Source organism: Falco cherrug, chromosome 5, assembly GCF_023634085.1.
Source record: "Falco cherrug isolate bFalChe1 chromosome 5, bFalChe1.pri, whole genome shotgun sequence".
Taxonomy (NCBI): Eukaryota; Metazoa; Chordata; class Aves; order Falconiformes; family Falconidae; genus Falco; species Falco cherrug.
This window is the reverse complement of record NC_073701.1, coordinates 72,554,556-72,567,401: the sequence shown is the minus strand read 5'-3', so window position 1 is coordinate 72,567,401 and position 12,846 is coordinate 72,554,556. Positions and strand designations below refer to the sequence as shown.

Genomic DNA, 12,846 nt, shown 5'->3' with positions numbered 1-12,846 from the left:
GCAGAAGGTAAATGCTATCCACAGTTCTCTCTTCATCCACAAATGCATAAAAGGCAATTGGGCATTGCAAATGTAATTTAACCTTGGTAAATCCATGCCGACAGTTTCTCAGTCACTCCCTCCTCTTCCATGTGCCTGCTGATGTGCTCCAAGAGGACTCGCTTCGTGATTTCAGGAGGGACTGAAGTGAACTATACTGGCTAGAAGTTTACCATGTCATCTTTGGGGCCTTTTTTTGAAGATGGATACACCATTTGTCTTTCTCCAGTCATAGTGGACTTCCCTCAGTTTCCATAACCTTTCTGTGATGATATTGTCCTTGCAAGGATGTTGGTCAGCTCTCTCAGGACCCTCAAATGCAAGACAACCCATCTGTTCTCATAAATTTGTATCACACTCTTTCTCACAAGTAGTCCCTGACTCAATCCTCAGGACAGAGGCTTGGAAAACTTTGTTAGTGAAGACAGAGACACAGATGGTGCAGAGTATCTTAGCGCTACCTGTGTGCACTGTCACTAAATCATGAACCTCATTGAGTGACAGTCCCACATATTCCTTGTTCAGCCTTTTACTACTAATGTAGAGGTAGAAGCTGTTCTTGTTGCCCGTGACATCCCTTGCAAGTCTCGAACGCCAGTCATTTTTGCATATTGTAACACAGTCCTTAAATGTTTCTGAATTCCTTTGCAGCGTGTCTGGTTTTATCTCCTATATAATACTACTTCGCCTCAGAGCTCTGCCATGAGTTTCTTGTTTACTCAAGCCAGTCTCCTGATAGGCTTGTTTTCCTAAGTGTCAAGATGGACTGTTGTTGTGCTTGGAGACTGCTGTGTTTACAAACCTGCCAGCCCTCCTGAGCTTCTTTGTCCTTCAGAGCTGTCTGCTGTAGGATCCCACCTACAAGTTCCCCCAGTAAGGTGAAGTCTGGTCTCCTGAAGTCTATGATCTGTGCCTCTGTTACTCTCATTCCTCACTCCCCTCAGAATCTTGAACTCTTCTATTTCATGGTCACAACAGCCAAGGCTACCAGTGATTATCATATATCCAGCCAATTATTCCCTGTTTGTGAACAGCTGCTCTAACTCTTGGTTAATCCATCCAGTACCTGTATCAAGAATTTCTCCCTGACTCCCTCCAGCAATCTCAGATTGCCCACGTTGTACCTGTATCAAGAATTTCTCCCTGACTCCCTCCAGCAATCTCAGATTGCCCACGTTGTGGTGTGTTACTCTTCCAGCAGATGTCAGGAACATTAAGGTCCCACAGAAGATTCAGGATCTGTCACACAGAGACTTCCTCAAACTGTTTAAAGACAGACGTTTACTGGCAAGTAGCCAGTGTGGAAATGAACACATTCTCTGTCTCCCCAGGTAGTGAGAAGACTGACATGGTGACTGTTGATATCAAATGCAAATGGAAGCTTTCTTCCTGGGGTAGTTAATCAGGAAAGCTAAATAACTATTAGTACTTTCAAAGGTTTTTTTTTCTGGGTTTGGCACAGGACATATTTTTGCCTGTCTTATGCTTTGGAGTATGAAAATGTCTTGAGTACCTCCTGAGTACCGTAGAATGGTTGAGGTTGGAAAGGACCCAGAGCCAGTTGCCCAGGACTGTGTCCAGACAGCTTAAGAGGGAGACTCTGCAACCTCCCTGGGCAACGTGTCACCCTCATGGCCCAAAAAGTGTTTCCTGATGTTCAGAGGGAACCTCCTGTGTTTCACACTGTGCCCATTGCCTCTAGCACTGAGCACCACTGAAAAGAGCCTGGTTCCATCTTCTTTGCACTCTTCCTTCAGAGATTTATACTCATTGATGAAATTCCCTCCTGAGCGTCCTCTCCGCAAGGCTGAAGAGTCCCAGCCCTCTCAGCCTCACAGGGGGATGCTCATGTCCCTTCATCATCTTTGTGGCTCTTTGTTGGACTCTCTCCAGTATGTCTGTGTCTCTCCTGTACTCAGGAGCCCAGAACTGGACATAGTACTCCAGGTGTGGCCTCACAAGTGCTGAGTAGAGACAAAGGAATACTTTGCCTAATGCAGCCCAGGATGCTATTAGCCGCCTTTGTGGCAAGGGAGTGTGGCTGGCTCCCACGGCTTGGTGTCAGCCAGGACCCCCAGGGCCTTTTCTGCAAAGCTGCTTTCCAGCTGGGTGGTCCCCAGCATAAACTGGTGTTGTGGGGTTGTTCCTCCCCAGGTGGAGAGCTTTGCACTTCTCCTTGTTGAACTTCACGAGGCTCCTGTCAGCCCATTTCTGCAGCCTGTCCGGATCCCTCTGCGTGGCAGCACAACCCTCTGGTGTACCAGCAACTTCTTCCAGGTTTGTGTCATCTGCAAGCTTGCTGAGGGCGCAGTCTGCCCCATCACCCAGATCATTAATGAAGATGTTGAGCAGGATCGGACCCAGTGCTGACCCCAGGGGTACACTGCTAAGTTACTGGCCTCCAGCCAAGCCTTCCTGTTGCTGATCACCACCCTCTTGGCTGGCCATTGAGCCAGTTTTCAATCCACCTCACTGCTGTTCGTGCAGCCCATACATCGACAGCTTCTCCATGAGGCTGTTATGGGAGACGGTGCCAAAAGCCTTACGGAAGGCCTTGATGATATCCACTGCTCTTCCCTCATCTACCACGCCAGTCATTTCATCATATACAGTGACATATCTATGATAAATGGTGTTTATATGCCAGGTTACAGACATATACGTGTAAAAAAAAATAATTCTTGAGTCAAACAGTAGTTGAGTTCTTGTACCAATCTTGACTTGGACCATGGCCCTTGAGTGTTTTATTCTTCTCTAATTTTAACAATTTCTCATCTCATTTTTATCCAAGTTAAATCTGAAAATTTTGCTATAATAATTCTTTCTTTCCCCTCCTCTATAAAAATGTTTCTAAAATCTTGAAACTCTATCAGCTGTCCTTTAATTTTAGTCTGTATTATAATAATTGTTCTTTTCTAAAAGGCGCTTAAAAAAGTATGTTGTTTCGGTGGTTTGTCTCTTAAAAAAAATAAACACATTATCCAATGGCAGTGTTATATATCTCCACTACATAAGTTTTTACTAAGACCCATGTGCCCTGTTCTCTAAAGCTCCTCGAAGAATATCCTGTTACTCTATAAAGTAGATTTTTAATCTTCACGGAAATTGTTTGTTTTGAATGTTTCAGAAATACCACACTTGCAAGTTGTTCTCCAGGAGCCTCTGCAGAAAGCTGTGATGGTCACAGAATATGCAAAGCAGGTAATGATTAAGCAGCTGAAATAAGCTAAAACAGGTCAAGGACTGGCCTTAAAACAGCTAAGCTGTGATGGCCTTTTTTTTAACAATCCTCTTTGGAAGGTTATTATTAACTGGATTAATGATGAAAGACAGAAAGAGCTTCCAAATACTGCTTGTACTATGTTCTTATCAGACTGTATTTCCCTTTGCTGGCTGCTTGGAATTCTTGTGTCCTTCATCCACCCAACCCATATTTGTGCTTTTTTTCTGTCTCTTGTGACTTAGTTTTTCATCAAAACCATAGGCTAAACTGGGGGAAGCTTCAGTAAATATACGTCATAGGATGCCTTTCAAACCAGCCCTATCCATTCCCACTGCCTTAATGGGGGTCTGGCAGACTAACTGGAGGAAGCGGAGTTATTTTTGCTAAGTGAGGGAGACAAGTAGACTCTGTCCTTGTAGTCTTGCACTGTGAACAGCGGCAGGTACACTTGCAGTCAGTCTGTCGGTGAGAAGAGTGCAGGATTAGATACCTGCTGCTTTGCTTTATACTCAGTCAGCAAGGTGATGGAGATTACTACCTCTGTATATCTGTACTAAGAATTTGTTGTAGAGTTTTTTTGTTGGCTTAGAGCAACGTCTGGGCTCTTTCCAGACTGCTCCACTCTGTTCCAGCCTGCTATGTTTTATCTAACATATTCCTCTCCAACAGAGAGAGTTTATAGTATATGTATATTACTGTGCAGTATTAGGGCAAAAGTTAACATTTTGGACTTATGTTGGAACTGGAGAAGGCATTTTGAGTCAATTCATTTTGCTTGACTTCAGACCCTTACATTCCAACTGCCTGTAGTCAGGGTGTAAGCTAGCGGATCAATGAGTTTGTACGCACACACATGCACACCATCTTTTCAAGGGCAAATATAAACCTTTGAGCTATTTTCTAGAGCCCCTTTATAGTCAGTGGAGATAGGTTCTTTAGCATACAATTCAGACCGAGGTGAATGTTTAACATGGGTCAATGCATGCCGTACGTTCCATTTCAGTGCTTGTAGCATGCAAAGGCAAGGTGCTCTTGGGACTGGAGATTTCCTTATGATTCTGTGCCCTCTTAGTGCCCTGTACCTACATTCTAGGTAGTTACAGCAAAAGTTAGTTCTGAACGCTTCATTTTTTTTTTCAGTCTTTCAATTGTTGGGTTGGGGTTTTTTTACTTGTTTTTTTGAGGGTGGGAGGGAGTAACTTTTTTTTTTTTTTAGACACTTAGCTCTGACATGTAGTCTCTTTGTATTCTAGTTCAAACCTTTTTTCCCATGGAAACAGTACTAGCTGTGCCAATTCTTTGTTGCGGTGAAAGACAATGTGTTGGGAACTAGCCAGAAATACTGCCATTCGTTTTAGGTGGATGTTAAGTGGATTTCTCAGAATGAAGGAATTAGTAGATGAAGTTTTAGTTCTTGTAGTTCAACAGCAAACTAACCAATTTCCTGGGCTTTATTCAGCATCTTTGTGTGGGCAAAAAGAGTTGGTGTGTGTGAAATAGCAAAATCTCTCTTTCTAGTGTGCTCTGTGTTCTTCAACACTCAGGTTCTGTCCTGTCTGACAGAAGCAGGAGACATAGAGCAGTGTGGGGTGGGTCTTTCTCTGTGGAGGAGCCTACTGTAACTTTCCTGGGAAGACTGTAGGTTCTTTATCTGCGGTAGTATCTCATTACTATCTGGAGTAGTGAGGCATACAGTGACAAACACATGACTCCTCACCTTCTCTGCTTGGGTGATTCAGTGAAAGGCTGTGGATCTATAGTTTGACCCTTTGAAGCAGTGAAGATAGAAGAGGAAGCATCTCAATATGCGAAGTTGTTAGAATCATTGCATTCATTAATGCCTTAATCTGCTGAGACAGGTCTTAGTCTCTTGCTTAATATAAATTATTTTAAAAAAAGTAGATTTGTTTTGATTTTCATTAGACATCAGAGTTGCATCTAAAGTTGGGACTGGTGCTTTTTACTTAAGGGTTGACAGAGCAGCAGGCAGCTAAGATAGCTGTGTTCTAATGCAAAGATCATGGATCAAAACTTCAGTATTTTTTCTTCAACCAACAGAGTAAGTGTGTTGGACCTGAGGTGGAATTGCAGACTCTCGAAGCTCCAGCCTCTTACGTAGACTGCTCTTCTACTTCTACAGGTGAGGACACAGAATAAGGCACAAGACAAGAAAATTGTGGACGTTTGAGAAGTTTCAGGGACAAAGCAAAGCTGATTTGGAAAGAAGAGCTTTGAGGTCAGAATCTAAAGTTGTACAGGAGATAGAAAAGATGCACATGAGGTAGAAGAGAACATTCTAATGTGGGATGGATAGGATATATCTGAAGAGAAGAAAGAAGTGGTTCCTAAGATGAGAGAGAAGGGTTTGAAGGAGAGCGTGTTTGTAGATGCAGAGGCCGATGTGTAAGACCCATAAGAGAATTAACATAAATTGAAGAATTGGGTTTCTCTCTGCGAGCTACTAAATTTCTTTTTGTGCCTGGAATTACCACCCCCACCCTTTTAAAAAAAAAAACAAACACAAAAAGCCAACAACCCAAAACAAAACAACCCATCACCTAGTTCAGTCTCTTTGCCTCTTCATTCTTCTGTAGAGGTCAGTTATAGTGTAGACTTAGGTGATGCCAGCATGCAGCAAACGCAGGAGGTTTTGCATTTATAGGTTCAAACTTTTTTTTCTTTTCCTCGCCTTGGAAACTAGAGAAACTACAGTCCCATGTATTTTCTCTCCATTTACCTACTGACTTTACATGCAACTTGTTATGCTGATGGTGACAAGTGTACCTTTTATCACTAGGTGTGTCAGGAGAGCTGGTGAATTCTGAAGTGCAAAAGCCTTTTGATGACACTTTGGTGCTCCTTGAGGTACAAATTTAGTCTAGAACTTTTTTCCTCTCAGTATTGTATGCATCTGTGGATATGAAAACTTTAATTTAGTTTAAAAGCCCCAAAGGCTTTTTTTAACATCCTGTAATGTAAAGTCGTTGGTACAACACTGCAACATGCTTTAAGTGACAGCTCTCCTTTAATGGTTCCTCATAAAATGTTTCTGCTCTCCAAACTGCTGGACAGCCTTTACAACACAAAATGTTGACTTATTCGTGGGCTGCTGATCCATGCTTTCTGGGAATAATTTGTGACTGCTTGTCTTCTGTAATCTGTTTTTGGGGGTGGGAGGCAAGCTTAGGACAGTTATTTGGAAAAAGCCAAGCACTTTGTCTGGTGCTTTCACTTTGGAGATGGACACAGACTAGAATATGGGCTTATGCACTGTTTCTTTGCCATGTTAAATGGACAAATAGAATACAGGACAAAACCTCATTTGGAGACTATGGATAGGATGCCAGGAAAATGTGTCTGGGTAAGTACACTGGAGAGCTAGTGAGAATCATAGGAGAACTGAAACACTTTGGAATCGTGCTATCTTGTAATCAAGAGAGAATGGGAAACAAAGGAATAGGAAGTTACCTTTATGGTCTAATCCTGAAGCCAGAATCTTTGATGCTGCAACTTCAGAAACTGAAATGAACAGAAATTACATGAGTCATCCTCCTGTTATTAGTGAGGCTATTTATTGCAAGAGTCAGCTCAAGAAAGGGTATCCTTAAACTACAAAACGTGAAAAGCAGATACTTCCAAAAGTCACCCTTTCACAGGATTCAAAGGAAAATTGAAACCTTTTATTTTCTTTTAGGCAAAACCAGATGGCTTTCCCAATGGAAGCAAGCAGTTTACTGAAGAAAGTTGTCCACCTGGAATTCTGGAATATCTTGCTGCAGAGAAACAGAAAGAGCTGTCAGTTTTGCTGCTGGAACTGAAAGAAGCCCAAGAAGAAATAAATTTTCTGAAAAGGCAGCTCAAGGGCCCAAATGGCCAAGATTCTACAGGTAACCAGAGCAGAGAAGCAGCTAACCAGCTAGAAGATAACTCCCAGATACGGTTTCTTGAAAGGGAAGAGCAAAAGGCTTCAGATACCCAAAATGAGTTGGCCAGTAGCTCATTACTGAGCAAAATAGAAGTGCAGCAAGTTGGTGTATTTCAGGAAAACAGAATCAGTCTTCAAGAAGTGCCCCAGGGAAGCACTGTCCCCTGCAGAGGCGAGATGGAAGCAATGCGAGAAGTCTCCTCAGCAGATCCAGACCCTGGCACCTCTCAATCTCAAGAACTGATAAACTTACAAAACCAAATTACAGAACTGCAGATAATTCTGCAGAAATCAGAAGAATCCTATAAAAAGGATTTAGGAGAAAAAGGTGAAGAAATAAACAGGCTAAACCAGCTGACTGAGGAATACAGAAAAAAAATTGAGGATTATGATAGTGCATTTTGTGTTTTGACTGACGAACGAGATCAGCTTCTGTGCCAAATGAAGGAACTCTCTACCGTAACAGAACTGAAAGAGCAAGTAAAGCAACTTGAGGAAAATCTAGCTTTTTCAGAAAAGCAGAGGCTGTCAGACAGTGAAAGCAGTCTTCTGAGAGAACAAATCCAAAGTCTTAAAAATGAATTTAAATCTAAGGAGATAAAAATTGAAGCTTTGCAAAAAGACTTGGATGAGGCACAACTTCAGCTTTCTGACCAAGACATGCAACTAAAAGATCTGAGAAGCCAGATTGAGAAGAAGGAATGTCAAGTACTTGATCTAGAACAACTTTTGAGGAAGAATACAGCTGAGATAGAAGAGCTTTCCCAAAACTTAGTCTCAAAGGGATGTGAAGCAGCAAGCCTAGAACAGCTTGTTGCTGAACGCACCAGGTCTATAGAGAGCCTGCAACAAACCTTGCAGGAGAAAGACCAACAGATGAGAGAGATCAGTGTCAGCATGTCTGAGAAAATGGTCCTGCTGAATGAAGAGAAATTTTCTCTAGGAAATGAGCTGAAGAGTCTTAAAGAGCAAACAAGTATATTATTAAAAGCCCAGGAAGAAAAAGACCAAAACATAGAGGCAAAAGATATATATCTAAAATGTGAGGCATCTGAGCAGCAGTATGAGACAGAGGCAGCATGTAAAGAAAATGAGGTGTTAGTAAATAAAATTGAACTTCTGAAAAAAGAAAATGAGCAAGTAAAACGGAAGCTGCAAGCAGCACTCGTTAACAGGAAAGAGCTTCTGAAGAAGGTTAGTAAATTGGAGAATGAGTTAATGCAATTAAGAGAACACGAATCAGAAACCTCAGTGACTCAAGAAGCTGAAGGGGAAGAAAATATGACAAATGTGATAAGCAGAGAAGTGAATCTTGAAAGCCAGCCTAGTGAGGATTATCTAATTCAGCTGCTTTCTGAAAAGGAGTCTGAGTTGCAGAGCATCCGGAAGGACCTGCTGGATAAAGAGACTACTGAAGCACAATTGCAGGCAGTGATCAAGGAAATGAGGCAAAGCTTGCAAGGCAAGACAAACGTTGTTTCAATTAAAGATGAAATCATGGAGAGTCAGACAATTGCTGACAAAGTAACAGAAACCAATAAAAGCCCAAAAGATTATGAAGAGAATGAAAAAAATAGTTCAGCAGCTACAAATCTTGAAGAAAACCAAAAGTCTGCTCTGAAAGAGAGGATTTCAGCTCTTGAACAAGAAAAAGAGCAACTTCAAAAAAAACTTCAGGAGGCCTTGGTATCTCGTAAAGACACTATAAAAAAGGCTCAAGAAAAAGACAGGCATCACAGAGAACAGCTGAAACAGCAGAAAGATGATTACAATATCCTACAAGAACAATTTGATAAGCAAAGCAAAGAGAAGGAAAGCATCCAAGCTCAGCTCAGACAACTCCAAGAACAGAAAGAATTGACAGAGGGTGTTCTTGGGAATCAAGGTGGGTTGGATTCTTCATGCACAGAAGGAGAAAATACAACAAATAAACTCTTCCAAGTTGCAGATGTTTCTGGGGAAGAGTTTAAGGAAAAACTTGAAAAATTGCAGATGGAGAAGGAGGAACTGGAACATAACGTTAGCTATATGCAAAGTGAACTTGCTTGCAAATCAGAATTAGTCTTTCATTTGCAAGAACACATAGCACAGTTGTTTCTGGAGATAGAAGGGCTGAAGAGAACCTCTGACCAAGCTGAAGCTAAGGCAGCAAGTCTTCAGACAGAACTGGAGGAGAATCTAGCAAAAATTTCTAGAGAGGGCTGTCTGGAAGACCTGAAAACACTTATGCATCAAAAGGATGAAGAAGTGGAATTTCTTAACTTGCAGTTAAAGGAGAAGAGTGAAGCTCTCAATAATGTGCAGGCACAGTTGCTGGAAAAAGAGGATTCAGTCAGGAGACTATGTAGTCAGTTGGAAACTCAAGCTCAGGTTCATGAGGAACAAAGCAAGAGACTGCAAACAGAGTTGCTTGAAATTCAGGAGAAGCAAGATGATGGTGCAGAAGCAGCTAAACAGAAGAATCAAATGCAGAGAAAGTTGCAAGCTGCACTTATCTCTAGAAAAGAGGCACTAAAGGAGAGCAAATCTCTAAAAGAGGAGCTAGCTAGTGCTAAAACTACTATTGAAAATCTTTCCGTCAAGGTGACAAATATGGAAAACGAAATATGTGGCCATGTTAAAGAAGCAGATACTTTAACAGAAAAGTTAGCAGGCCTCACTGAAGAGCGAGAAAAACTTATTGCAGAAGTTGATAAAGTACTTACAGAAAATCAGAATCTTGATGGATGCTGTAAAAACCTGACATTTTCTCTAGACAGAGTTACTCTGGAGAAGGAGAAGCTGGAGAAGGAGGTGGAATCCTTGAAATGCTTTCAAGCTGCCGAGAGTTCTGAGTGGCACGAGAAATACAGGGACCTTCAGAAAGAATATGAAACTCTCCTGCAGTCCTATGAGAATGTGAGTAATGAGACTGAGCGGATTCAGCGTGTTTTGGAAACTGTTAGACAGGAAAAGCAGGAAGTATTCATTAAGCTGAAAAGTGTTGAAGCAAAAAAAGAGGAAACAGATAAGCAGCTACAAGAAGCTGGACAGGAAATTGATGGAATGAAGGAGAAAATGAGGAAATTTGCAAAATCAAAGCAACAAAAGATCCTGGAACTAGAGGAGGAGAATGAGAAGCTTAGAGCAGAGGTGCGTTTTACAGATGGAGAGCTACACAGGACTGGAGATGTCTTTACAAATACTAGCCTGAAAGAAGATCTGGAAAGCTCTAGGAGAGATTACCAGTCTCTCTCTACAGAGCTTGAGAGAGTAATGGCTGAAAAGGCATCTCTGAATCAAGAGATCACAGACTTAAAGCGTCATTTGCAGTTAACAGAATCTAAGCTGGAGGAAAGCAGAGAACTGGTAGACAAGTACGTTGCTGAGAAGGCAACAGGGGTAGAAACAAATCAGGCAGTTGCCACACCACCACCAATGGAGAGGACTGAAAATCAAGTAGACGTAAGTTTTAGACCAGAGTCTTCTACTGCAGAGCTGGAACAAAAAGCACTTGAAGGTAGTAGCCCTTGTGAAGATCTTGGTACCTACATACAGCAGATAGCTCAGCTCACAGAGCGAATCACAGAACTAGAAGATAATAGGAAGGCTTCAGAGCAACAGCTGAGTGATATCCACGTGCGTGTTGAGACTTTAGCAGGTGAGAAAACTGCTTTAGAGATGCAAATGGAAGAGAAGGTCCATGAATTGAATGCTCTTCAGGACACAGTAGCAAAGATGGAACAAACAGTCCAAATAACCAAAGATGACCTCATCAGGATGACAGAACTGAAGGACAAGCTAGAGGCTGAGAAGGATGATTTGGAAGAAAGGCTCATGAATCAGCTGGCAGAACTTAATGGAACTATTGGGAACTATCAGCAAGATGCAACAGACTTCCAGATCAAAAATGAGCAATTGAAAACTGAGCTTCAGAGTTTGCAGAGAATGATGCATGAACTGGAGGAGGAGAAATGTCAGATGGTAAAGGAGAAAAGTAAAGCAAGTTCAGAAAAGGAATATGTAGAAAAGCTAAAATGCAGTTGGAGGGGAGACAATGGCACACATGTAAAGGAGCTTCAGGAACTGCTGAAACAGAAACAGCAGGAGATTAAGCAACTGCAGAAGGACTGTATTAAAAGCCAGGAAAAGAACAGTAGTTTAGAAAGAACTGTTAAAGCTCTGGAATTTCTGCAGAATGAGTCTCAGAAAGAGGTAGAAGCAACCAAAGAGACTTTAGCAAAAGCAGTTGAAGACACCAAGAAAGCCCAAACAGAACTTGCTCTCTGCCGAGTAGTATTGGATGACACCCAGAGTGAGGCAGCAAGGGTTCTAGCAGAGAGTGTCAAAGTGAAAGAAGAGCTGCAGGCAAACAAAGAGAATATTAAAATTCAAATGAAGAAAAAGGATGAGGACTTTGAGAGAAGACTGGAACAGGAAAAAGACAAGCACTCAAAGGAAATTAAGAACATGGAAGAAAAGCTGGCAGCTTTGCAGAGGGAGAAAGACTATACAGAAGCAACTGTTGGCGATCTTCAAGACTCCTTGAAGGCAAAAGATCAAGAAGCCAAGCAATTGCAAGGCAGCCTAAACAAAACACTAGCCCAGCTTGCAGCCTTCACCAGGAGCATGTCATCCCTTCAGGATGACAGGGATAGAGTGATAGATGAATCAAAAACATGGGAGAAGAAATTCACTGAAAGTATTCAAAAGAAAGAGGAAGAAATACGTTCAAAAGAGGAAACTTGTGTTGTGCTAAAGGACCAGATTAAGCAGATGACCATACGTGTGGAAGAACTTCAGACTCATATATCCAGGTAAAGGTGATAATGACTCGGCTGGTATTCTTGTATTTCCTTTTGACAAGGCAGCAGCCAGAGGTGAGGTAGGATTCCCCTTTGCACTATACCAGAAAGAAAGAATTCTGAGTACATAAATATGCTAAATATGACATGTGATTGGAAAAACTAATGAATGCCTATGATGGAGAGCAGAATTAGTCTTCCTAATAAACTCGTAAACAGGCTTATCTCCTGGATTGCTTGTGTTTGGATAGAAAAGAGGTTTGGAGTTATCTTGTAGGGAGTTACTATGTATTTATTGACTGCACCAAGTATACAAGGAGATTAACACTGTGTAATGTTCCTTTTTCTCATTATTAGGGCACCTGTGTTAAATCTGTTCTCTGTAACAAGCAGTAGTCATCAGAGGACTATCTAGAATCTTTATTAATCTGAAATTTGGAATAGATTAAACTTGACAGGTCAAGAGAGCATTGGGATAGATAATTCCAGTTGAATCCCAATAGATTTTGAGGGAAAGGTGGAGCTATGGAAATGTACCAAAACTTAGCTCTGGGAATTTCCAGAATTCAAAGCCAAACTGTTCTTACATGAGTAAAATTGTTCTATAAAGTTTGTGATCAAAATGCTATTTCTTTGCATGCTGGAACATTAAATGAGCATCAAGCATATGAGAACAGTGATTTCATTGAGAGTGTGTGTCTGCGTGATGCTTGCTTGCTTGTTTGGGGGTTTTTTGTTAGCCACAGTGGATGAAAGAAGTATTTTAATGAAAAGGAGGTGATAACACTCGATGTTTAACCTTCCTCCATTTTTTTTCAATATCAACATAAACATTTCCCTCAATGGACAACTTTTAAAAAATATTTCCCTAGCAC

At 41.5% G+C, this 12,846-nt stretch overlaps 1 protein-coding gene across 1 annotated transcript in view; it reads left to right on the top strand.

The window, feature by feature from the left end:
• Window positions 1-12,846, top strand: part of GOLGB1 (golgin B1) — a 51,470-nt gene that overhangs the window by 21,990 nt on the left and 16,634 nt on the right. The window contains exons 12-15 of the mRNA XM_055711159.1: window positions 3,167-3,240; window positions 5,321-5,402; window positions 6,060-6,127; window positions 6,957-11,983. Of these exons, the coding sequence (XP_055567134.1) occupies window positions 3,167-3,240; window positions 5,321-5,402; window positions 6,060-6,127; window positions 6,957-11,983 (5,251 nt within the window). The remainder of the gene's footprint in view (window positions 1-3,166; window positions 3,241-5,320; window positions 5,403-6,059; window positions 6,128-6,956; window positions 11,984-12,846) is intronic.